The sequence below is a fragment of the Dermacentor silvarum genome, chromosome 2 (genome assembly GCF_013339745.2).
Source record: "Dermacentor silvarum isolate Dsil-2018 chromosome 2, BIME_Dsil_1.4, whole genome shotgun sequence".
Classification (NCBI taxonomy): Eukaryota; Metazoa; Arthropoda; class Arachnida; order Ixodida; family Ixodidae; genus Dermacentor; species Dermacentor silvarum.
This window is the reverse complement of record NC_051155.1, coordinates 235,725,659-235,752,691: the sequence shown is the minus strand read 5'-3', so window position 1 is coordinate 235,752,691 and position 27,033 is coordinate 235,725,659. Positions and strand designations below refer to the sequence as shown.

Below are 27,033 nucleotides of genomic sequence, written 5' to 3'. Positions count from 1 at the left end.
ATTATCTCCGTGTTCGGTACTTTATTGCATATGTATTTTTTCTGCCGTAGATATTTATGTCAGCCTATTTTACTAATGTTTTTTGCACGTTTATTATTGTAACAACCCCCCCCCCCCCCTCATTCCCCATATAATGCCCGAACAGGCATTTAGGTTACACGAATAAATAAAACCATTGTTCCGAAGAGCTCGAGAGTATTTGTGCTACCCAATGAAGGGTGCACTCTTTGCGACTTAGTTTTGCCCGTCGACCCGAGATACTCTTTCTCGGAGTCCGGAAATAAAGGACCGTTTTCTCGGAGCGCGCGAATAAGCAACACGTAAGGAAGCCGCGAACGTGCTCAGCCTAGACCTTAACGGGTCGCTAGCGCGTCACATTAGCGTCTCCTGCCCTAACGACCGTGGTCAGTGCGCCCAGCTGAAAGCACTTGATGACCGTACACTTTGCGCGCGCATCAAGGCGAAAGTGGCGCATATCTCGACGCTCGGGCGCTTAGTTCTCTTTCGCGTCTCCTTCGTAGATGTTCGTCGAGCGGTGGCAACATCAGGGGGGCCACTTCGGCGCAACTCTTAGCCAAGTTTTTGGTAGAAGAATCACGGGTGGCAGGAGCATAACGAGGTTGGCGGTAGCGCAGGTCGCGACCGCGGTCACCGGAAGCGGCTTTACCAAGACGTCGACCTGGGACAGAGCAACCCGAATGCCGGAAATGTCCGTGGCTCTGCCGGAAGAATTAGGTGCCCCAGCTTCGTATACAGGCTTTCTCCCCGGCAGCGAGGCCACTTGAAGCTGTGGGGGAACGGAAGAGAAGATACGAGTGCATGGCGCCAGGAAACAAGGGCGGAAGTTCAACCGGGGCTCCCAGATCAACGTGTGCGCCTTCAGCGCGCAAAAAGAAAATAAATGAAAAACAAAACGGAGCGAAAATGCTTCGTAGGAGATTCGGTGGAGAAATTTCACTAGCGGAAGGTCCAGAACTGTCGAAACTGACGCTGCGGAAACCGAGTGGTCCTTATTAAGCCTAGACTAAAGCACGGGCTGAACAGCTACCCAAAAGGACGCACTGAGTGCTGTAGCAAAGAAAACGCGCGACCCTTGAGCTTGTGACGTTTCGTTTGCGAATCTTGCTTCTCCCTGACTTTTTGTTTAACTCCGGGGATATATTTTCAGGATGTCTATCTTTGTGCTTCGCGCAATATACTAATAGACAACATCAGGCGGAAATCCTTATTCCGCTTTGACATTTACAAAGAAGGCGTGTCTTGTTCAATTTCCACAGAAAGCAGCGCGATTTTCCGACGCAGTCCTTTGATTTTCGCTGGAGAACGAGCCCTCACGAACCGAAGAGAAAAAGCCTTCGCATTGTTCGGCGCGCGTCGCGATATTGTTTTTGCGCGCATTTCCTGCGACGTCTGTGTATCCTCTTTAGGTCGCTGTGACAAAGCCTATAGGAAAAAATTTAGCGGTATGCTTCAGATGCGCTGAAAACTGAACGCCCCTAGAGATATAGCACTGTGAAGTAGTTTCGACCATGTAAATGCATTTACGCCGAACCAAATGCTCTCTTACGCTCCCAGACAAACACCAGTTTTAAGGGCAGGTGGAAAGAACGTGCGATTTATAAGTTGTGCACGCAAAAAAAAGAAAAAAGCACGGGCCGAGATTTCCTGAAAAGAAGGAAAACGCACGTAGTTCGACTAGAACTTGTACGGAATAACGGAGAGCTTAAAACGCAAACATGCGCACTTTAATCGTTTCTGTTAAGTTGCCCTCAAATAGCTACACAGATAACGAGACGTGAAGTTCCCGTCCGCGTGCTTCTTCACTCCAAAAGTTGCCAGTTCTTTTTATTAAGAGCCTGCTTCTGCCTTTTCTTTCTGTGTCTGCAGTACGGTTTCACAATCAGCTACCGCAAGGAAGGTGCCAGGCAATACGAGCTGAAAGCCGAAACTGAGGCCGAGTGCAACAACTGGGTGCATGCCATCGACTGTGCAAGGTGAGCCCATCGAAGGGAGCACGCTGTCCGTGCTTCTATGCCGAAGTTGGTCGTAGTGTTCGCGCTGTGCAGGTCACGGAGTTTCCAAGATAATAAACTGTAGCACTAGCGTCTACGAGATCTGCAGGCATGGCGGTTCAGTCAGCATAGTAATGATGCATGGAGGAAGGAAACAAACTAGGGGAGAGCACTACCACATCTCAGCCAGCCTCGCCTAGCGAACTCTACGTCAAGACATTCCCTTCGCTTTTTTCCCTCGCAGTATCGGCCCAACACGTGACCTTTGAGGCTCAATGTGTTGACCGCAAATGGTTCCTGGTAGCTTTTAATCAACGCGCACTTGTTGGGCTGCCCCGGCGTAGCTCTGCCTGCAAGCGGGAGCTCTAAATACTACCGCGCTCTGGGATGAAAACAACACGTGTTGGGCCGATGCGCTTAGCTTCAACCGTGTTGTGCAATGTTCTTTCCTAATACTTTCCTTCCTCCATGAAGTGATGGGCAGTACGTGGATTTGGCCTGAACTTCGTCTTTGTGGCTTCAAACGGCTTTGCGAATTGATCGTCTTCAACAAAATGTATTGTATCTTGGTGTTTTAGGTCAACTTGCAAACGATGAAGAAGAGGACGTAAGCCACGTGCAAGCTGGAGACCGTGGGTGCTACTCGACATATCAGCGAACTCCGCCATATTGTCAAATTCTGTAATGGCAAAATTTCGAGCCAATCAGAGAGGCCGTAGCAGCCCTGTGGGCCAATCAGAGGCGACAAGACGGCAAATTCGATAATATGGCGGCATTCGTCGATGTCCAGAATAGCATTTCGGCTATGGTGCCACTAAATACAAGAATCTTCATCTACATTAACACCTTCGTGTCGCCTATTCCACTAATTAAAGCTGTTGGGTGGCTCTGTTTCCCCGACAATATCGTTACGTTATATCGAAAATACGTTACAATACGTCAATACGACAATGGGTGCGCCTAGCTTATAGCCACTTGCCTGTTTCCGTGCGCGAGTGTAATTGCCTTTCGAACTTTTACAAATGTGTTACCTTGAAAAGATATCAGGAACAGAGGACACGCGAGATTTGTTGAAGCGTTCGCTATCCCCAACACGTGCGTCAGTGAGCCATCTGTTTCTCTGCTCGGGAAAGAGTGGTCATATCTCGATCGCGATTTATAAACGTGTCACGTGTCACGGTCCCGTGAACTTCCTCATGAGCGCATATATAGAGCATTTCACTACACGAATAAACAGTACGGTTGCTAGTCAGCAACTTTGTCTGTCGTCGCCCTAGTCCTGTTCTTAAGCGCTGTTACTTAGCAAACATATCATTATAGATGCAAACATTCGCAATGGTTACGCACGTGCGCAGATACTTATGAGCTTGCCCTGTTTATAAAGCTATAGTTCCGTAAAAATTTAAAAGAATTAAGTGTTAGAAATAACGTCAAAGGAGCGAAGACTAGGCTAGTCAATGTGCTTTTCATCTTTCCCATCGTAATTGAACGATCGCAGCGCCACTGTCCCCTCTAGCAATTTCTGCAAGAATCTTTTGGGTTTATGTAATGATAAATTGTGATATTAACCGAGGAGCAGACGTCGCAGCTCTGATGCGCCGAAGCTACAGCTTCAGTACGAGAGGTTTCGTCCGGCTTTATTGTAAATCATGTCTGCTACTTCTGGGTACTTATAACTGTTTACGTATTCGGGGTTCGCTGCGACTGATCGCAGGTGGTTTTTCGTAGGATCATGACATGCAATGGACGCATAGTTTCAAGTAAAGTTTTCGGCCTGGTCATGTTCCACCCTGTTTTAGAGCGCGCGTCATCTTTCAACAGGTTTGTTCTGTACGTGAGCCCGGCACGTGCCATATACATACGTTAAATTTCGCACATTCGTTCTTCGCACTCGGAAAGAAGGCTGAAAATTTGCTAGTAATCCAACGCCACGTGTTCCCTTCGGCAACGCACCGCGCTCAACAACTGGGTCTTCATCGATATCTCATCACGAGAACCTGTCGTAACCCGCAAAATATGCTCCACCAGCCTGAAGTTACAAAGCATGGTATGCTGTAATTCCCCCAATTCCGTTACCTCTTTAACTAACCATTGAATGGAGAGCATGTGTGCGTGATAAGAAATGTGACGTCCTCGAAAACGAACGCAGTAGTTATGCAAAAAAAAACGAGGAAATCGCTCCGAGGAACCTCCTCTTTACTAAAGCATTCAGAAATCTCTGTGCCTGACGAGTGTTCTTCTTTTTCTTTTTTTCTTGAGGAGGTGAAGTGAGGTGACGGGCCTTCATAAGTCATCCGCACACGTCTCCACTCACTCATACTCTCTCGTTTCTAAATGTCGCTCGCGGCAGTCCTTGGGCGACGCGTGGTTCTACTAAAGATGCGGCGCTCTTCCTTTATCACGCCAGTGCCGTTCAACGGACTGTCGAAACCACTCGTCGTGAAATGAAACAGTTTGCCAGGGCAGACGAGAGCCAAGAGCTTCTTTTCAGTGCCTGTGGCGAGAGGCAAATTAAAATAAAGACAGTAAGAGTGCATACAAAAAGCAGACGAAAGCACACGCATACACAAAGAAAACACAAAGAAAAAACGACGTTGGCGCCCGGAGCGCAATAGCGTGGCGCTCAAGGACAGTATACGAGAAGCGTCTTTCCTGCATCTGACACACGCTGGTAATTTCTTTCGGAGCGAAGTTGAAGCGCAGTGCTGTATTTTTAGATAGAAGGGAGAGAAGAAATAAAGAAAGCCAGGTTTGGTACATTTCAAAATGACGAAACGCGGCGACAACGACGCTTAACGTCTTCTGGGTCGTCGCCACGCTGGCTTTTTCTTTCTGTTTTTCTTCCTTTTTGCCGCCGTTTCTTTACTTTTTTGTAGTTCTTCCTCGTTCGTCGTCCTCCGATACTGTGTAGCTGTTGGCACGTCAGCGGCAACGCGAGCATCGACGTCGTCAAGACGAGCGAAGAACAGAAAGAAGACGATACCCTTATTTCTCCTTTTGGGGAAAAACTAATTTCGAACTCCTTTTTTTTTCTCTCTCTCTCTTTCTGATTCTTCTTATATATTTATATATGTTTCGTCACGGATGAGATTGCCGCCAGCGGTGAACCAAGCAAAGGCGCATCTCCCCGGCGCTTCGACAGTGAACGAAGCAAGAAATCTCGACGTCGATCTTTCATTAAACGAAAAAAAAAGAAAAAAATGAGGCTATGGTGCCTTCGGGCACGCACGTGAGGCAGCACACTATCACCACACTGAGTTGGCCGAAAAACTAGGCAAGCTATAGTCACCGTGAAATGGGGACGCACCTCGTACGTGCATTCCTCGCAGGCGCGCGAACAAACTTTACCACGATATGCATTAAGCCTCTCTGCCTTCCCCACTCCTTGCATGCCGTGCGTATTAAAGAGTGAACAATGTAAAGGTATGCCGTTTCGTCGCCTTCGTGTCCGATTAGAAGCAACAGGTAGCACGACCTCGCATAAACTGCCAGTCACTGCGTTTGCTGTGTCAATCATATCTCACAGAGGGCAGCGTTCGCCACCTTCTCTGAACATGCTCAAGCGGGACATGCACCACCGACGATTCTGCTGTGTAAGGATGTAGGCGGGTCGGCCACTGCTCTGATCACTCACTCACTCACTCACTCACTCACTCACTCACTCACTCACTCACCTCACTCACTCACTCACTCACTCACTCACTCACTCACTCACTCACCTCACTCACTCACTCACTCCTCACTCACTCACTCAACTCACTCACTCACACTCACTCACTCACTCACACTCACTCACTCACTCACTCAATCTCACTCACTCACTCACTCACTCACTCACTCACTCACTCACTCACTCAATGCTCACCACGCACTATCACTCACTCACTCACTCTCACATCACTCCTCACCTTCACTCACTCCCTGCTCACTCACCAACTCACTCACTCACTTTCAGCTGTGTGCACTAAAAGTGCACACTCAAAGTGCCCACAGCTGAAAGGCTGCTGCGCGCGGACTCGCGTGTACATGTTCGCGGGCGCTTCATGTAGCGCGAGTTAATGTGGTCCTGCCCGGAACGGGACAGCTAGCACTGAAAGAAAAGAAATTGCAGCAACGAAAGGCTATTTGCTGTTCTGCCTTTTAATTTACTTGTTTTCCACTTATTCCTGTCTGCTGGCAGTTCCATGCTCTTTGTGCGCCTCTAGCAATACTTCGGCCAAATGTCTTTCTTTTTCTTTCTTTCTTTTTTCTTAGCGCACTTTACCCGCTGCGTCATCCGCCATATGCTGGTCTTTCTTGCGTCGTTGACGAATTGGCAAGCCGTGAAAGCAGGAGTTCCGGCAAATCTCCTCTCTCCTCTGACCACCGCTTTCCAGCACTCTCTGACGTCTCTAACATGAATTTCTTTTTTTGTTCAGTCTTTTCAGTTTCAGCGTTGTTTTACAGCGGCTGCTTTTCATACTCACAAAGCGAGATGTTTCTTGTCTAAAGATTTTTTTTATGTCCTTCCCTGACGTTATTTTTTTCGAGAGAGCGTGTAATAACCAACGGACCCCGCTTAGTCGACCCTCTTCTCTCCAGTATATATTCATTTTTCTCCACTCGTAAGTGTTTCTCTTTCTTCGGCGTGCTCGGCGCAGTTGTTTCTTGGACCATTTCTCAGACGAACGCGTGCAACAAAAAAAAAGGAGAAAAACGACAGCAACATAAGAAGCAGCACGTTAGCGAGGGTAAGTCTACGCGTGCGAGGGGCTCTTGTGCCGGGTCTCAGAAGGAAGGGTGGCTGGTACGTCGGTGGCTTTCAGCTGCCATATTTCATGGCAAAGGAGGCGCGTTCTGGCGATCTCAGAAGAGTCTGTATACAAGATGCTGTTTGTATACCGGTCCGACCAAGCATACGATAGGCTTGCGCGCGTGCGTAAGTGCCGGAGTCGTTGAGAAACTCGATATCCGAGCGGTGCTTTTCTCTCGGAGAGCGAATGTCCGCAATGAGCGCTGCGCACGTTTCAGAGGCACTGTTTATGAAGTGTACTTCCTTTTCCTTTTTTGGGGTTTCTATCTTTCTTTTTTTATTTTGAGGGAAGCGCTCGACTGCGATTTCGTAAGTCGGAAGTGGTGGTCCGTGGTCTGCATGAACGCGGGCTGCAGGTATGCCTCGAGCTGCAAAAACAAGCATTTCGCCATCTGCGAATGCGAACAGCTCGTATTTCTTCTTTACTTTCAGTGGGCAAGCCAACGAATTCGAAGTAAACGGCGTTTTCGAGTTCCCGCATCCCATTTGTCCGAGAGTTCGCGCGGAGCCCCCTTTTGCACGCTTCGGCCTTTCGTAAGCTTTCTGCTCTCGCCGTTTCGTCGTGAAATGCTACGTTAAAATAAAGGCCACCACGACTTAGTGTTCTTGGACTGTGGGAAGGTTAAGCTCGTTCACGAGTGCATCGGCGAAAGAGGTGATCGTAGCGGTGTGGCCCAGTTACTCGCTTACGGGACGGCGTTGCGAAATACCCGCGTTCGTCGTTTGCTTACGAGATGCCATCTCTAATATTTCCGATGAGTAGATTAGTTCTTTTTGTCACGTGGTCTGTTTCTATGGACAAGGCAGGTACTCCTAGATGATCCATTTCCACGCCTTGCCCTCAGGTTTACTCTTACTGCCATTTTTTCTCCCGGTTGTTAATATTGGACTTCCGCCATACAGTGAACGTTCGCAACATCTTCAGTTTCTTTCGTGAGCCGAGGAGGATACCATGCTAAATTTGTCTCGTCCATATTCTTCAACTCGGCTTAATTATCAGTATCGCGCCATCTTAGTTGAAAATGAAATTAAAATTGCGCCTGTGATTGGCACTTCGCATGTTCTTGGGTTTTGTGCTCGCAACTTGTTTTCATTGAATGTCCTCCACGAATGCTTTTTTTTTCTTTCATTTGCTCTAACATCTCTTTATGTTCTTATCCTCGATAACCGCCAGATCCCTGAACTTTCAGGAACCCTTTCAATGTAAAGGAGTTTTTTTGATCCGTGGATTACCGCTTCACTGCAGAGATCTGCTCCAATGACTTCATAATTTTTTTTATGTAAGTTGGCATTGTACCTAAGCATTCACACTTCGTCTGTTTTAGTGTTTCATGTGTTGCATTATTTTTGTTGGGTAAGTGTCTTGGGTAAATGGGTAAGGATAAGGTAAGTCTATCTAATCGCAGTAACGGCAAAACATGCATTTTAAATCCATTAAAACCGCCGCGCGTTTAGCTCTCGCGAGTACCTACACATGTCGTGCACTGACATCAGGATTGCCCATGTCCCGAACTCAGGTACGACATCGACGTCCTAGTCAAAATATGCATGATGCTATCGCTTTTAAATATTCAAATAATCGGCACAACTAGCGTGGGTTACTGCGCTGACCTTGTACAGAATACCTGTCTAAGAACATCGAAATAGTTTTGAAATGTTTAAAACTGAGGCATTCAAACCTGTTGTCATTGATACGCATTCCATTTAATTTGTGCAGTTTAAAAACACCTTTAGGTGCTTATTTATGTTCATTCTGCGTTCTTTACCTTGTCGTTTTCTTTCTTCCTTCTTTTTTTTTTCGCACCATTCACGCCCTTGTTCATGTCTTTACGGAAGCATCGATAACAGGTTAACGAAACGAAAATAGTTGTTAAAATACGCAGACAGCTAGGAGAACACGAAATGACGTCGTCGCCAAAATAATGTGCCAGACGAGGCGGAAAATTTGCCCTGAAGCGTAGTCTCAAAAGAAAGAAAAAGTATTGCTCCTTCTGACCTCTTTCACGGACCCACTCTTCCCGTTTTGTCTCCTGCTGCCGTGTCTCAGCTAGGCAGCGAAAATGAGCCCAGGTAATCGCTCATCGATAAAAGCGTTTTCACACCACGGAATACCGCGAGTGTAATGACGTCAACAGAACCGATATGGTAATTACACGAATCGCCTTGAGGAGCCATTTCGCACGACGGGCTCTCGAAGAGGTGGCAAGTGACAACGCATGAAGTTGGGTTCAGAAAGAAAAGAAAAGACAAAGAAACGGCGGAGTGGGGGAACAAACTTGAACTAGAAGGGCACGAATCTGAGAGATATAAAACGTGTCGTATATTGGAGAAAGGAGCAGGCTACGGGCAATTTCTCGACGCGTCGTTTAACCTAGAACATCGTGTAGGGAGAGCGCGAGGGCCAGAACTTCGACCGTCCTGACTTTTTAATTAGGCCTCGTGACAGGCGAAGAACAATTCCCACGCACTCTGCCGACGACGACACTCGATTGGTGCAGCATCACAGCTCGCGACGGGCTCGGCGTACTTCGCGCTTTTCTCTGACTCGTCTTCACTCGGACACCTCGCTTCATTCCACATCACATAATTCCAGGAAGCCGACGAGCTCTCATCAGAATCGTATAGGAAAACCCCCGGAGAAAAGGCGCGCCGGCTTCTTGATAAAACGGTGAGCTGACGGCACCGAGGATGGGAAATAAGAGCGTTAACAGGCGTACGCCCCGCACTCTGTTTATTTAAATAGAAGCGTTCAGCTTTCGCGAAGCCAGGGCTCGCATCGGGCTAGCCACACACTCGCGAATTTGTTAGGAAACGAACGCCGTATTTTGTTATTAGCGGGCTCCTCGCGCTCGTTAGTCGCTGTGAAGAAAAATTGGCGTTTCTAAACGGAGCCAGTAATGGCGGTCGCTGAAATTCACGTATAACATCATGTACTCAAAGGGTAGAAAGAATGCCGGCGAGCAGAGCTCAGAAATACTGTATACATCGACAGTAGACTTCCTCGCTGTCCGCCGCTTGAATTACATCTGAAATACGTACAGTACAGTGCGTCTACACGAACATATTTCTTTTTTTTTTTTCATTTTGCGATAACCGGAATATAGCGTGAGCTGGAACCTGCGGCATCGCACACTCCAGAAAAAAAAACTATGTAGCCACTGAGCCACCCAGAGCGGGTATTTCCCATAGCTGTTCCTGCACTGCACAGAATTATTTCGACAGAACGTTATGGGGACACCTCCTTCTCGTTTCTCGATGTATCTCGTCGTGCTCTCTGGCGTGGAGTCGACATGTGAGCGTGGCGAAAAGAAGGGAATGCGACGCGGTGGTAAGGAGGTGTTAGGAGGGGGTTGGAGAGCGTTGTTCAGACGCGCCGCCAAAGACTGGTTGTCAAAAGGCTTCGACGCTGACGGCTCAGACAAATGAGTCGACCTCTTGGACGGGATCCCGACGTGTGCCCGCATGATATCGGAGCCGCGTTTATAGACGAAGCGCCCCGGCTGGACGCTTTTCAGCGCCAGTCAGCGACATCGCGAGGTAATCGATTTCCGGAGAAAAATGACGTCCAATTCATGATAGCTGCAACGTGCGCGGGGACTCTTCTTTATTTTAGTTTGATATAACCCGGTGACAACGGCGGTTATAGCTATGATTGATTATGAGTACGCTAACGCAAGACGGTATAGCGCGTCTTGTTTAGTGCTACCGTGCTCATAATGTATCATTACCAGCTAGCCCGGTTGTCAGTTCTATAGCTTTGACGATTTGCAGCGTCCGTGTACTTAATAATAAAACCTATAACCGTCTCCCTTCTATTGTGCGCGATTTCTGCAATAGTGCCACGCGTTTTCTAGCTAGCTATTCGTTTGGTGTTTTGATGAAAGAACGTAAATGTATACGTTATCTTGCTGCATTCTGCGCTTGCTTCGTCAGGAAGCTTAAACCGCGTAATTGCGTTTTGCGGCTACCTGGTCGTGCGATAGGTTCCATGCATGCGCTGTGCTGCAGCAAGGCTGTTGAAGGCAAGCTCCAATTCTTTGCTGCCGTTTTCTAAAGCTGCACAGAAACGTCAAGACCAAGAACAAAGATCCCGTGGAGCAAAAAAGGAAGAAGGAAAGAAAAAAGAAAAGAAGAAAGAAAGAATAATGAAAGAAAGAAAGAAACAAACAAACAAACAAACAAAGAAAGAAAGAAAGAAAGAAAGAAAGAAAGAAAGAAAGAAAGAAAGAAAGAAAGAAAGAAAGGAGAAAGAAAGAAAGAAAGAAAGAAAGAAAGAAAGAAAGAAAGAAAGAAAGAAAGAAAGAAAGAAAGAAAGAAAGAAAGAAAGAAAGAAAGAAAGAAAGAAAGAAAGAAAGCAAACCTAGAAAGGAGTCACCATTCTGAAAACTAGCAAGCAAACTACCGGCTTCAAGGAGGACCAGCACCATAACCGAAGTCATCACGACCGGTATACATCGACATTTCGACTAAAGAGCTATGAAACGTGTCTACAGGGAAATAAAAGAAATAACATAATGCTACTTATAGGACGTGGCCTCACGTCTGAATTTGAAGTCCACGAACAACGAAACCACTGTGAGTACTACGCACGTGGGCTCGAAAACGGGGATCGCTGGAGTACCCAGGAAGCCGAGACACAACGACATTGGGTGACTATACGCCACGGCTTGCTTATCGTTTCGCTTACGGGGTTGACTGATGGGACAAGCAAAGTGAGCAGCATTCATTAACTATGCGGTACAAGCAAGCGCTGTGTGTAGAGATAGTCTCGAGAAGCACTAAAGAGATCCAGCGAATGTTTGCTTAAGACGTATAAAGAAAGCTCATATACGCGGAAACAGATTACATGTGTACGTAAATCAACGTCAGCTATCCTCCAGGAAATCTTAAGCAATATATTCGAGGTAATACGTGGCGTCCAAAACGATGCACGACGTGTGTGAAAGATGAGTTCGTCGACTGTTTCAGTTCATTCGAGTTCGTCGACTGTTACAGTTGAAATTACACGCTGATATAGGTACGAACAGCCCGAAGCCGGATCAGACGCCAAATTATACCATATGTCTCCTTTACTTGGATGGAGTGACGGTGACGGTGAAAAGAACATTTATTGGTCCTGAGAAACTGGCCAGGGGGAGCCGAAGGCTCCCTCAGGTCAAGTCGGTGGCTCCGCCTATAATGGCACCGGGAGGCGAAATCCCGTTGCGATGTCGTGGGCCCTCTGGACTGCCTGGAGCTGGATGTGGTGGTGGTCGTTTCTTAGGAACTCCTCCCACTGTTTCTTTGTGGCAAGTATGGAGTTTTCTATGGCTGGGCACAGCCAGAGCATGTGATCAAAAGAGCATGAATCGGCTCCGCATTTGGGGCACGACTGCGGGAAGTGTGGGTCTATCCTGCTAAGGGACCGCAGAGTGGATTACGTGCGGGTTTGTAGCATTCTGAGCGTGCTAGCATGCGGTTTATCTAATTTTGGGTGTCCTTCTTGATTAAGTTTGGTACTTGAATAAAGATAGATAAAGATAGGAAGAGCACGCACGCAGAGGCCTTGCGTGCGTGCGCGCGTGCGTGCGCAAGCAGTAATAACTACTTTGATGAACCCAACTACTTTGATGAACCCAGATGAACACTAAGTGAAAGAGTACCGTGCAAGGACAACTATGTTTTACAATTACTTCTTTGTGGTGACTATCAGATATTGGAACCGGCTGCAAGAGACGCAAGTGTGCTGTATAGATGAAGAAGTGTTTTATCTAAGTCTGTAACCCCCCTGCTGTAACGCCTTTTTGGCAAAGAGGGGCACTCACTGCATAATGAAAAAAAAAAGGAAAGACATGTTTTCTTTTTTTTTAATGGTTGTGCCTTTCTCTCCATCGACAGATTGCAAGGTCATAAACCAGACTTACTTTCCTGGTTGACTCCCCTGCCTGTTGCTTTCCGTCTGTCTTTTTCTCTTACACTGACGAAGTTTCGAAGTTTCCTGTTCATCTCCATGATCGTGTCGCATATATTAAACACCGTCCGCTCTTGCTAGAAGAGCGTTTGCACTATTCTGCGAACACGCCCGCAAGAAATCTAAGTTGCGGGAGCACCAGCGGCTAGTAAAGTACCGCTAATCACGCGATTCGTTAGTATTTACAAAAATCGCCTATTCTCACGCAAGCATTCCTTCATACCCGTTCTCAGGCATTTACCTATTGAAACATAAGAAGGGTTTGGGTGCGAGCTAGTTGGTACGGATCGTTCATTTTCAAACAGCACCAAAAAACACGGACAAGGGAGAACACGGGACGAGTGCTGGCTGTCAACATCTTTATTGAAGCCTGCGCAAATATATACTTTTCGCAATTGTCTGAAAGCGAGAAATTAAGAGAAAAAGAATAAAGGAGAGGCGAGTCATCGTCCGTGAACTCTAGCTGCGCATTCGTCAAAAACATAAAACTGTACAAATGCAATACACATAGTGGACACAGGTATTGGAACCTAACCACAAGCTGTGTGGTACCGGTTTCGTGTTCACTCATTATTCAACAACAAAGATAATTAATGCTCACAGCGAGATAGCGTGTACAACGCGTATTGCATTCTTTTCTTTCTCGCTTTACGCCCGTGGTTCTCGTTGCAGTTTCAGCAAGATGCTACTTCAGAAGGAAGAGCTGGAGCAGAAGCACCTCCACCTGGTGCAGATCGTGGAGAGCGAGAAGACAGCCAAGTGGCAGTACACTCAGCAGTGCGAGGAGCTCACCGTCGAGATCAAGAAGCTGCGCGCCGAGGTGAGCATGCCACGACGGCTGGCCGTTCGTGAAGCGGCAACCTCGCGGAAGATAGCGCTATGGCAGACTAAATAAGGTCCACACTCGGGGAAACTCTCGGCACGTTGCCACAGTTTACAATAAACCAGTGTCGCAGAAAGTCTTACTACGACTTCGTTGTAGCAAAGGCTATTGGTAGTTGCAGCTCTCAGCGTGCTCTACGGCAGCTATTTTTGTTTCGCAGGTTTCTCCATGACAAATTGCGAAGAAGTTTAATAAATGAAATGATAACATGCATTAACAAACGCGCTAGAGGAATGCCAAAACAATCTAGTCGGAACCATCAATGAGGCTAGTCTTCAGCGTGAAGACTAGCCTGATTGTCTGTAACAATTATTGCGAAGTTAGTTAGGTTAGGTTAGTTAGTTAGTAGTTAATTAAATAATTGGTTAGTTAGTTAGTTAGTTAGTTAGTTAGTTAGTTAGTTAGTTAGTTAGTTAGTTAGTTAGTTAGTTAGTTAGTTAGTTAGTTAGTTAGTTAGTTAGTTAGTTAGTTAGTTAGTTAGTTAGTTAGTTAGTTAGTTAGTTAGTTAGTTAGTTAGTTAGTTAGTTAGTTAGTTAGTTAGTTAGTTGTATTGCGAACTCAATACAACTTGGAAACTAAGCATAAATGAGCAGCAGCGAGGACTGCAAGCACCAATAGCCGCTGTAGAATGCACATGCAAGCGCAGTGAGCCACTGTTAAATCGGTCTATTGATGCGCAAGTGTGGAACGCGTGTCCCCGATGTGAGACGTGTGTGCCCTGTCTTTACGCACACACGCCTTCACAATTACACTGCGCCGCGGCAGGACAATTGAAGGTTAAAACCCATCGTACGACCAAGACCAGTGGCGGAATGCAACGTCCCTGCGGATTAGCGCAGCTACGCTCCATACGCTGCTTTTATGCGGCACGTTGAAGCATCTGGCATGGTTCGGCAGTATAGGTGCGCTCAATTCACATTCCAAGGGCCCAGGATTGAATCTTAAGAAACCTTAGCGGTTTTCTAAGATTCGTATTTGAGGCCGTTCGAGATATCATCAACGGCGATCAATTATATGTTATTGGAAGAAATCACAACAGCTGTCGCTGCAGAATACTATATAGTGTTTTATCGCTAGCTTTCATTTACAACTTATAACTCTGCAGACTCTGAAAGTGTGGCTGCTCTGATGAGCATAAACACATTCGAGTGGTGTTTCACTCCACCTACACGAAATGTCTTGTATAAGAGGTTATCCCAGAGGTAGCAATACTTGGCGCTTCATGAGCGGTATAATTCAAAACTTTTCCACTAAGAATCTTCAGTAAGAGGCTACTTGAACGAGCGTTGTATGAAGAGTTGGAATTGTAGTTGGCCCAGTTGGTAAATGTTCATCTTGGTTGAAATGCCACTAAACAAGATGACAGGAGGCACCTGTCATGTCATCTACTCTTATTTTTCGCCAAGGTGACAGAATCACCACACGCCTTCTCGCCCAAAGGCTGAGCAGTATTACACAGAAACATAGCAGGGTTGTTCTGCTCACCGAGACTGTCTCAACATACAAGAGGGCAAAAAAACCGTATAAGCCTCTTCCTTACGAGGCCTAACTCGCAATCCAATCACAAGAACTGCAATCGTTGTGGTTCGCCCCGTATACTGAAGCTATCGTTGTGCTACAGCCAACCATTGAGGTTCCGCAGATTATTCACACTCCTAGTTAAGTATGCACAAAGGCGAGCCAAGTAACCGACGCCTTCCCCAAGAGAACAGCGTTTCCTGCAGTGCCGGAGAGAAAGCCGTGGTTTATTGATGGCCTGCCTTTTGCATCAAGAAAACAGGTGAACACGTTTAAGCGGGAATGCCTGCTCGTTCTCCGATCGATTCCCTGCAAGATAAAGCAGTCGCAGACGGAAGGTGCAAACTTAAATAAGAGTGCGGCGCCACCGCTTTAGTGAACCACGATCACGAGTTCTTTCTCTTGTCTTCTTTCTTATTCTTCTTATACTGATGATCCTACCACAAAAATAAAAAAATAAGAAGAAATCGTTGATAATGCTGCGGAAGAATAACAAATTCGACTTCTTTTTATTTTTATTTTTTCATTTTTCCTTGCGCTTTCTTCCTTCGATTGTTGCGCCGAAGCGTCATGCTAATGTGAACGAACCACTTCGTCGCCAAGCACGAACTCAATGTTTTGTTTTGTAGTTTGTTATGTTTTTTTTTTTTGTTTTTGTTTTTCAAATGCAAAGAGCACCCGATAAGCGGGCCGCTATTTCCTCAACTCTGGTTCAGCGGCCTCTGTTGTAGGTCTACGTCTCCACTCTGCGCCTATACACGGCCAGTAAAACAAGCTTTTTGACTTCATTTGCAGTGGCGACAGCGCGCTCACACTTCATTTGGAGATAGGTGAAAGCAGCGTAGGTAATGCAAATGCAGATGCAAATTTCTCGACATGATTTGTGCGCCGTGGACAAATATAAACGACCACCCTAGTCGCAGTTAGACTGCGGAGGTGCTCAACATTTGTATGTTTACAGTGCATATAGGTGATTAGGTCTTGGGTTGCTCTATATTTTAAGAGAAGCGTTATTCCACATGTGAATGTTGAACTTCCATCGAAGCAAGTTTCTCCGGTCACTGCTCTTCCTCGTGTTTTGCCGCACTTGAAGGAGGTCATCATCATTATCATCATCATCATCAGCCTATATTTATGTCCACTGCATGACGAATGCCTCTCCCTGCGATCTCCAATTACCCCTGTCTTGCGCTAGCTGATTCCAACTTGCGCCTGCAAATTTTTTCCTAACTTAATCACCCCACCTAGTTTTCTGCCGTCCTCGACTGTGCTTCCCTTCTCTTGGTATCATGTCTAAAGGAGGTACTTTGTCTCAATGACTCTGATAAATGGGGTGAGTTTCCGTAAGCTACAGGTCAGGTCAACCGATGTCTAAAGAAGATAGCAGTAAATTTTATCAATAAGGACGTTCCAATTATTGCAGAAGCTACGGCACTTTTGCTAGAAGACTGTGATGTACGTTGTGAAATAGATAGCGATGGATAGGAAAATGAAGCAGCTGCTTCATTGTATTTCGTTACTGGTGTGGCTGACGGCCGAACAAATATTGTAGCTAATGCCGGTGCTGCCGTTCTACCACCAATACTGAAGACGTATGCATATATTAGGGTGGCGATTGTTCAGTGACATGTCATTTCTAATTGTTTCAGTATTGTGCAAGTAATTGTACGGGTAAACAAGCGGTATCTGCGACACTTGGGATAGTTATGCGAGCTGAGCGCAGTAGGAGCAAGACGCGAAAGAAAAGCCTCATAATTTCAACTGCTGTGAGACGGTGAGTTCAAAGATGTCGAACTAAGGTTGTCTTTACATCTGGAAAGATAGGTGTGGAGTCACAGTGTAACTCTTCCACTAAGTGAGCTCAAATGAGCTTTCAGCGACTCTTGTTGGGGCATCTCCCTTTATACAGCTCAATCAAGATCCCTGAATTCGTCTCACAATGCGCTTCAGTCATGAACAAATAATTTAGCGCAGCTTGTAGAAAATCAGTGTTTAAACTCAATTAAGGCAACCTTGAGAAATGAGTTAATTGGAGTATTGTTTGAAAAATTGTCTGCTCACGGCTGCGAGACAGGTCGCTTGCTTTGACGAGCGCCATTTTTCAAGCATCATAACTGGTCCAAATTTTCCGGAGTCCCCCACTGCGGCGTGCGTCATAATCAGATTGTGGGTTTGGCATGTAAAACCCCATAATTATTTATATTGCTTGTACTGTTTGGATTGTCACTCGCTACTTATTGTAATTTTTTCCCACGTTCACGTGTCAAGCTGATGTTTCTCTTCTTCTGAATGTTTTATTGAATTAAATTTCATACCTCTCATTCATACTATGTTCGCGAGTTGATCGCAGGCTGTGTTCGCACACTGCATACGTGACGACGTCCTTTAAAACTTTTTATTAAAAAAAACCTTGCGCTCACTTATTTCTGAAAATGTTCTTGTCGCCCACGTGACACAGGTCATGAACACCGTGCAATATGGACGTGAACAACGTGCATGTGAATGTAACTAACTTAGTCGTACCACTTAACCGCGAAAAAAAAAAGAAAGAAAGCTTTTCACTTTGATCCTATCAGGAAATAAACTAAGCTGCCTTAACGTTTCTGCTGGGAATTTCGATCATAACCCAAGGCCCGCTAAAGAAGCAACTTAAATCGAATTCTCCAAAGATAATACCTTTTGGTGAGAAGCAGACATTGGTACCTTTGTTATAACATAGACGCATCTTCGAACCACTACTTTATACGGCTGGAATGTGTGTTAACGGTGCGATAATTAACACGTAATTAACGCACAAGAAAAAAGAAAGGGCCCCGTTAATTGCGCCCCGCCGAAGGACACGCGCGCACACGTGTGACCCAAGATGTTTCTTCAGTCAACAAAATCAATAAGCGGATGGGCGGATAACATTGTCTTTCAACGTTACACGCTCCCTTTACAAGACTCTCTGAAGCGTTCTTAATTTGCTTGCTCTTTACCACGCGCAATTACTTCACTTTCAGTGCTTCGATCAAAAATCAACGAAGTTCGTACGCGGGAAAATTCTAAAATAAATAAATAAATAAATAAAAGGAGCGTGCATGTCTTGATGCGAGTTTGGAAGCGTTTAATTTATAACGGTCAGTGAGAAGAAAGCGAGCCCCGATCAGCTAATGACCTCCTGTGGGCATTAGCGAAAATGAGAAATCCTTTGCTCGCTTTCTTTCTCACGTGTATTCTTTCCTTAAGAAATAATTTCCTCCAACTCTTGTTCATGAAAGGCCATAACTCGCGACCTGATAATGACCCAGCTTTGAAATATTTATCCCGTTCACCTACTGTTCCACTTCTCTCTTGTTTTTCTTTTTTTTTTTTCTTCTTCTTCGGAAAGACCATCGTTTTTTCACACTAATTATCCGACCACTCGCCACGCACGTTTGCCATCTGAGACGAGTTTTCATGCTGAACGGCCTTCTTTGAGAAATGCATGCGATCAAATTAGCAGCGATTGTTTCTCGCTAGCCTAAAATCAGAGTACTTCATTATTCAAAATCATCATTATTTTCTTTTCAGTTCAAGTCCAGGGTTTCTTTCTAAAGCAAGCTTTTTTGCACGGCGAGGTGCACGAGACGAAGCACGCTTTACAGGAAGTTATTAGATCGGGTAGCAGCAAAGAAAAAAAAATACAATGAAAACGAACGTAATCGACTAAAGTGAAGCAACTGATGCAACTTTCAGAACCATGATGCTAGTTTCAGATGCGTCTTTCGTTTTTTGTTCTATTCTGTGTTCCTTGCGTCCCCTGCCTGATAATTCCGAATTTTCCATGAACGCGTTTCCAAGGTCACCAAGAATTGCATCAACTTTATTTGGCATCTCTGTCATGGGCGGCAAATATAATGGTGTGCGGCTTGAACGTATCGTATAAGCATTACTTTGTAGCAATATAAAAGGATGAGCTGTTGTTCAATCAATTTCGTGGAAAAGTGAACCACATCTGATAATATTATAAGGCAGGACACATAGCACGTGACGTGATGATGCACTGACCTTCCGTTCGTATTTTTCTTCCGCACATGCCGGGCAGCTGTGCGCGCTGAAGAAAGAATGGAGACTCACGCCACACCGAAGCGAAGACGAAGACAGCGAAGAAATCAAAAAGATCAAAAAAGTGAGTCTCGTTTTTTCACACCTCTTCTTCTTTCGCGTGTACTGCGTTGTCCTCTGTTCGCAGCATCTTCCTCTTTAGCAAGCAGGTGCGGTGACCACACGAAAAAGATAGCGTGATTGAAAAAAAAAACGACTGAGCGGCGATACACACGTTCCGAGATATATTGAAAGTACTTGCTTTATTTCTGCGCGGTTTCTCTTTAGTCGTCTTCAATTCCTCGCGAAAACGAACACAGACGCTAGATTCATGGTCAGTATTCCAGATAATCGGGGAATTGTTTGCGACACGCTGCTAGGATCGAGAGCGCATCATTCGTAGGCAGCGTCTTGTATTGACAACTGAGACTGGTGATAGTCTCTTTGCTTCTTTCCGTGTCTCACCGTGAAGATTCGCAGAGACAAGTCACGCAGAGACAGCCCAGCTTTTTTCTTTTATTTACGGCGAGATTAGCAATATCGGCGAAATAGGCTTGGAAGCTGAATGCCCTCTTCGTTTTCCACAGGTGCCGTGAGTACAATGTAAGCTTCTTTAAAAAAAATTAGCAGTGGCTTAGCTCGGCTATGCCAGGATATAGGTAGCGTGAGATGGTCGGGCACGTCGCTCAGCCTCCTGACGTTCCTCCCTTTGCTCCGGTGTCTCCGCAGCACGTTTAGCCTTCTTCTCTTCGTTCTTCCTACGCTCAATCGTTCATTGCCAGGCAACTACTTCGGGATCCGATGAGTTAAGCTTCTCCGCTCTTCTGCGCCGCTGAGCAGCAATTTCGCTCTCCTTCTCCATGGCTATACCACACTGGCAAACGCCCCGCTATATGTATTCCCCCACTGATACCTCTGCGCATGTGCACAAAATGAGAGGCGCTATCGAGCTGCTACGGCGCAGCGTCAGACTTGGCTACTGCGCAACGGAGGCGCACAGCTGAGCACACGCGGGCGCCAGTGTGTCTGCCACGGCTATGACGTCACTGCTCTGGAATGCGCAGACCGGCGAGGCGCGTGCGGCGGCGGCGGCTCCGGCGCGCCAGCTGTGCGCCGTGTGACATCACTGCTCCTCGCGCATGTGCAGCACGGCTCTCCAGGAGCCACGCGAAACTGTTCAACCTCGGCCAGTGTAGCTCACGCTACAAAAAAAAAAAAAGACTTTTTTATTATGCCACCTTGTCAACGGTGAAATTAGACAATTTCATCCACGTTTCCGACACTCTGCCCCCATGATGCTGCGGCACACTGTGGCTTCATTCACACGATAGCGATAGAGAGGGAAATCATTTTGGCGAGCGAGCTTTTCAAAGACGATAGTCTTTCTTGGGCTACCTAAACGCGAAAAACTTTGTCTGTTTGTCTGTCTGTCTGTCTGTCTGTCTGTCTGTCTGTCACTCGATTCAACCACCTGGCTAAAACCGACCAAGCTACTAGCATTGGTGGCACGGGGTCATACACGTCAACATTATACAGCTCAAAGGAAACCTCAGGCCTATTTGAAAATATATTTACATAACCATTATCTGCAGCGTTCATTTAATTAAGAATACATATTTGGCTGGTTTTTACGTTAGTAAATGAAAAATCAACGCGTTAGAAATGGTGTCGAAGAGACGCTACGCGTTAAAAAAGCCAACAGCAATAAAAGGTCCCAACAGATGGCGCGAGAGCAGTGCGAACGCGGGAAATTTGAATTGAATTCAGCAAAACCTCTATTGTATCATCCATCATGGGAGGAGTGAGAGGGGAGGGGTAGAGCATGAGGGGTGGAAGGGGGAAGAATAGAGGGTGTTACGTATCAGGGGCGGGAGATGACTATCGTCTTTCGACGTCATTTGCAGCGAAGCAAGCAGATATGCGGCCATTTTTTTTTTTTTTTTGAAGTACAGAACCAAAAGCAGCCCTTGAAGCAGCGCTCGATAATTGGCGTTGGGAGGCTAATTAAAATACTGATGACAACAACAAGAACGAGGTTATGGCACGTTCAGGGCTTAACCTGATTAGCCCCAGGGCGTTCCCCGGATAAATATCTCCGCAAGCCTGCTTCTAACTCGAGCGTCTCACGTCATCTCCCTCTCGCGTAGGGCCGTTATGATATCGCATTCACCTGATCGGCGCTCACAGCTGGCGCGCTTCCGGGTTTACGCTGCAGGTGGTGACCGGGCAGGGGCGCCGGCAGAGGTCCGCGCACTGAGCTCAAAATTTGATTCCGTCTAATCCACTCAGTCCGTAGCGCACACGGTAATTTCGTTAGCGAGCACAGAGCGTGTGTGTTGAACAGACTGCTCAACGCGTGGCGAGGCAAGAGCGTAAACAGAGGCGCTGAAGCGGCCGTCGCACAGGTATATCTGCTGGGCAGGTGTCGGGTTGAACTCGCTCAAGGCCGTACCTTGGGAATCATCCGCGTTCCTGTCGAGTGCCCTTTCTGCATGAGCGCGTACGACGGTTCGCAGTTAATGCCGCGAGGTATTGAACACCATAATTCTCTGCAGCGTGTATTTGCTTGCATACAAGCATACATACCTACATATGCAATTGTAGAGGAGTGAAAGTCTGGTCCGCCAGCCAAAGGTTAGAAATATATAATATATTGTATAGTGTGTGAAAGCAACGTACGTCGTGCTTTATATATATATATATATATATATATATATATATATATATATATAAAGCACGACGTACGTTGCTTTCACACACTATACAATATATTATATATTTCTAACCTTTGGCTGGCGGACCAGACTTTCACTCCTCTACAATGGCATATGTAGGTATGTCGCTGGAACACCGCACACACACATCTATATATATATATATATATATATATATATATATATATATATATATATATATATATATAAAGCACGACGTACGTTGCTTTCACACACTATACAATATATTATATATTTCTAACCTTTGGCTGGCGGACCAGACTTTCACTCCTCTACAATGGCATATGTAGGTATGTCGCTGGAACACCGCACACACACATCTATATATATATATATATATATATATATATATATATATATATATATATATATATATATATATATATATATATATATATATCAGAAGCACAACTTCGCGGTTATCTTAGGTTTATTTACCCAACAGTTACCGACCTGATTTTTCTAAATACGCTTGGCCATTGAAAAATCCAGTTACTATATATATATATATATATATATGTGTGTGTGTGTGTGCGTGTGCGTGCGTGCGTGCGTGCGTGCGTGTGTGTGCGTGTGCGTGTGCGTGTGTGTGTGTGTGTGTGTGTGTGTGTGTGTGTGTGTGTGTGTGTGTGTGTGTGTGTGTGTGTGTGTGTGTGTTCCAGCGAACCCTTTCAAAAAAGTTTTCTTTTATTTGCCTGTGGCAGACAGCACAATTATATAGTCCATGAGCTGGTCTACTCGAAGAGGCGGACATTACTTGCACAAAGAAATTGAAATGCATAATCGACTAATAACACAACATCAGTAATTCGGTTTTTTCACTAATTAACTTATGGCGCATAGTGCAATGAGTCATTTATGGGTTTCCCCCACTTCGTCTCTGGTTCAGACAGAAAGAGTCTGACCCGGAAAACCCAGCAGAACGCAAGAAATGTGAACAGGTACTTGAGCACCCGAGTTAGCTCGCATACTACTCACTTATATCACTCAAAAAAAGGTGTCTGCTTAAAAATAGATATTCAAGGGAAGAAAGGTTTAAAACAGTACCATATCGACCTCTTTCAGGTAACCGGTAACCAGCGTTCCGTTAAACTACCACAGCACGATGTTCGCCTCAGCACGGTAGCGATGCGATAAAGTTTTCTAACTCCCTGTTTCTCGCATTTGGCTATTATTTCGGCAAACAGTGTAGACTTCGCAGTGACATACATCTCTGAATACAAGCATGAGCAGCAAAGTAAACTTGTAGAAGTGCGTTACCTGCAGACTCGCCCAAGTTCGCCACCTGTTATGAAAAGCAGGCACAAAAAGGCAACTTTGAGAGCGACAGCGTGGCTCTCCATTGTGGTTAGTGAAATCCTCCGTGAAAAGACCGACTAAACTAGATAAACTGTCGAGCGATAGTTGAAGGTAGCGAGGTGCCGTGTTTCTAGGTAAACTCAACGACTAACCCGGCTTTCCAAAGCCCTCAACAATGAATACTGCGCTGCCTGCAGCATCCCGTTGCTACCTCAACGTCGACGAGGTGACAGGCGAAGCCTTTGGAGCCAATAGGACCAACACAGACCGACTTAAGCGTGAAATATGAACATTTTAAGGAGTTGGATGTGTAGCGTAATTCACGACAACCTTCATGAAAGAGTGATGTCGGCTGCACGGCTATTTGTATGAAACATTGAAAAGCGTAAACGCGGGAGGAGAGCACGTCCTGTTTCAAGGGAAGAAAGATTTAACATCTACGGTAGAGATACCCCTGCGGTAGATTGGGATGAACTTGCTTTCTCGTGTTGCCTTTTTACACTATGATTTATTGTGTCAGCCAAAGGGACTTTCACGCTGCAGTCAGCGTATAGCATCAATTGGCAAAAAAACTCAGGAGTTAGGATTTAGCGAAGTGGGCGTAAGACATACGCTAAAGGCACGTTTTTCACCACCGCCACTAGAATCAGGAGTAAGGAAAGGGGCGAGGTGAGTGTGCGAAAAGTGAAAAAAAAAACACAGCATGACTTGACGAAAGCACGTGAGATGTGGCTTGCACATACAGAAAAAAAAAAAACGCGGCGCCATGAGCGATACCATAAATAAATGTTTCCTATTTGCCTCATCATACTCAAAACTGCTATCGTCATTGAAAATTACCGGCGTGCCTGATAAACTCCACACTGAATAATTACGTATGATCGTACGAGATTTTACACAAATCTGATATGGTCATGTCGGATATTTGGATGTCAGTCAGCGGAACTGGTGTCTTTTCAGTATGGGGCACGCGCTTGCACGCCTTTAGGAAAACTCGAAGGAGTGGAAAGATTCTACAAGACTTTTTTTTTTCGTACAGGTGCAGAGCTTTTTCCGGGGCTGGCTCTGCCGCCGTCGCTGGAAGCAAATAGTCGCGGAGTACATCAGCTCACCACACGCCGAGAACATGCGTAAGCGGAACAGGTGAGTGCGGTGTAACGACACTACTTGGTTTTCCTTATTCAACAGGTCGCGCTCTAAGCGTGCCAGCGGTAGAGACAAGCAAGAGACTTTTGGAGTATTGGCGTAAAACACACACACACACACACACACACACACACACACACACACACACACACACACACACACACACACACACACACACACACACACACACACACACACACACACACACACACACACACACACACACAGCAGCGACGAGATGCTGGAGTCAAGGGTCGTTACAGACAGGTAATATTACAATACAAAGTAGAGGTAGCCAAAATGCTAGTCTCTAACTGATACAGTAAAGTCTGATTAGCTCGAAAAGGGTAGGTGACTATTTATCGGGGTCCCGTTTGAAACCGGACGTCATTAGAATGATCATTCAATCACCGGACAGTTGACAAGGAATGCGTTGCACGAAAACACGAAACAACAGGATACCAGTCACCGTATAATGGGAAGCGAAATATAAAGAGTAAAATGGGCATGTCTTCGTTAGTCTCTGGAGCTGGTTCAAACAAGGGCGCGTTTGTAGTGTATGACAATGAGGAAGAAAACTTTTTGCCATCTGGCTCATGCAGAGAGTGTATTTCACCCGCTTGTATAGTAACAAAGAATACCATCGGCGTTAAAGTCGTAAACGCAGTTATCCGAGAGGCGTCACCTATTTTTGCTGCGTTAAAGTCTAACGGGAAGTCGTGTGTACAGCAAGGACGACTAGATGAATGACAGTGGACCCGCTGGTTCGTTTTCCTCTAAGGCGTGCGCCTTGCACGAAACGTTGGTTAAAAGCACGAAACCAGCGTTCACTATTACAGTTCGGCACTGAGCCGGAATACAGTGTTTTGGGAGGTTTTGTAGAAAAGCATTTTAATACAGCTCAACTAGCCAATTTCTATAACAAACAATACACATAAGCATAAAAAAAAACAGGGCATTACTTAACCGAGCCAGCATGCCTGGCTGATTTAAACTAGGCTGGGAGGGACTTGAACCAGGAAATAGTGAGAATGACTGTCACAAATCGCTACGCCTCTGGCTTACCAGATGACAACACACACACAAAATTGTTGTGAAACTTTTGAATGGTGGTATTTTTTTCACGCTGTCAAAGAGACATCTATATTTTAATACGCAGTCTATTATGCTTTTCTTTCGTATGTATTCCCGCTTTCGTGACGATTAATGTGCCTTTACCGTATGAATAATAAACAAGCGTTGAGTCGAATCCCAAAATGCGCTTCAGGTGGTTAAAAGTTTAGGACACATTCGCAAGGAATAATTAGTCTGCGTGCTCCTTCTTTTGTGATCAATCGAATTTCTTCTTGTTTCATCAATATGTATGCTTCTCTCCTATTCGTATTTTCTTTTAATGAGAGCTCGCGCGGACGCACACATTCTCGTTTCACGAGTGATCACACAAAGAATTCGGACGCACAAAATGCCGACGAACGGAAGTGAGTAGTTAAAACCAAATTAATTAAGCGCGTGTCCTCGCTCAGCCAGGATTACCGCTTTATTTAACGCTCGCACTGCTGTTCCACAGCGGCTCGCAGACTCGTGTGGCTTTTTCGGCGAGGTCGGTCGGTCGCTCGCGCGCAGTCAGCAACTATTGAAACACTGACCGCAGAGACCACGCGCCGAAGTTGCGATACGAAACCACCGCCGCAAATGAGGGGGAACTAGAGAGAACTAAACTTCTGCCAAGAGCAAGCAAGCACCGCTATTCCTCGCAGATCGCATTAATTTAAAGAGATCCGCGGCGCGTGTGCTCTTGCAGCGGAATGAAGAGAACAAAATACAAGTCCTCAGAATCGAAGGTTTCCTTTATTTCCTTCCTGTCATTGTGGGGGAACCAATTCTCAGCGCTGGCTGTGGTGGTGGCTGAAGGAAAAGCGAGGGTGCGCGGAATCGAGGGTTGAATCGGGAAAGGGGAGGGGGGGGGGGCGAGGGGGGATGCAGGAGGAGTGAGACGGGGAGAGCTGTCTATATATATATATATATATATATATATATATATATATATATTGCGGGGGTTGAGATAGAGAAGGGTCGTCGTCGTCGTAGTCGTCGTGCGCTCGCGACGAGTTGGGGCACTAGCGGCGGCGTTAATTATGTAGGAACGACGGCCGCCCGAGCGGTCATTCGATTATCCGCGCGCGTGCTAATGGGCTTAGCGGGAATCAACTCTGCAGCCAATTAGTAGGCCGCCTGAACCGGCCCCCCGAACCGCGTCAGCCGCTTATGCCGAGTCACCAGCGGCTGCCGCGAAGCTTTTCAGTGTGTAAGCTCGAAAGTTGGGGAGCGTGCGACAGAGAGAGAGAGAGAGAGAGAGACTGCGTGTTTGTCAGCGGGCTTCACGATCTCGAAGGCACGCGCGTTTGTGCGATGGTGACGAGAAGGAAAAGGGGTCGGGATGTCGTTCTGGTTCCTTGACATATTTCTTCTTTCTTCCTTTTTTTCGTTCTTTCTTTCTTTTTATCTATCTTTCTTTCGAGAGAAAATCGCCCAGCTGACGGCTCTCACCGAAAACTGCCCTCTTCGGTGACTGCTATCATATTTACTAGCTGTTTTACACTCCTCCGCCGACGCAGAGCCCGACCTGGGCGGCG

General features: G+C 46.0%; 1 protein-coding gene across 1 annotated transcript in view; it reads left to right on the top strand.

Annotated features, from left to right (window-relative positions):
- Positions 1-27,033, top strand: part of LOC119442879 (ras-specific guanine nucleotide-releasing factor 2-like) — a 323,001-nt gene that overhangs the window by 223,774 nt on the left and 72,194 nt on the right. The window contains exons 2-5 of the mRNA XM_049662434.1: positions 1,888-1,994; positions 13,427-13,574; positions 19,222-19,305; positions 24,294-24,397. Coding sequence (XP_049518391.1) covers positions 1,888-1,994; positions 13,427-13,574; positions 19,222-19,305; positions 24,294-24,397 — 443 coding nt within the window. The remainder of the gene's footprint in view (positions 1-1,887; positions 1,995-13,426; positions 13,575-19,221; positions 19,306-24,293; positions 24,398-27,033) is intronic.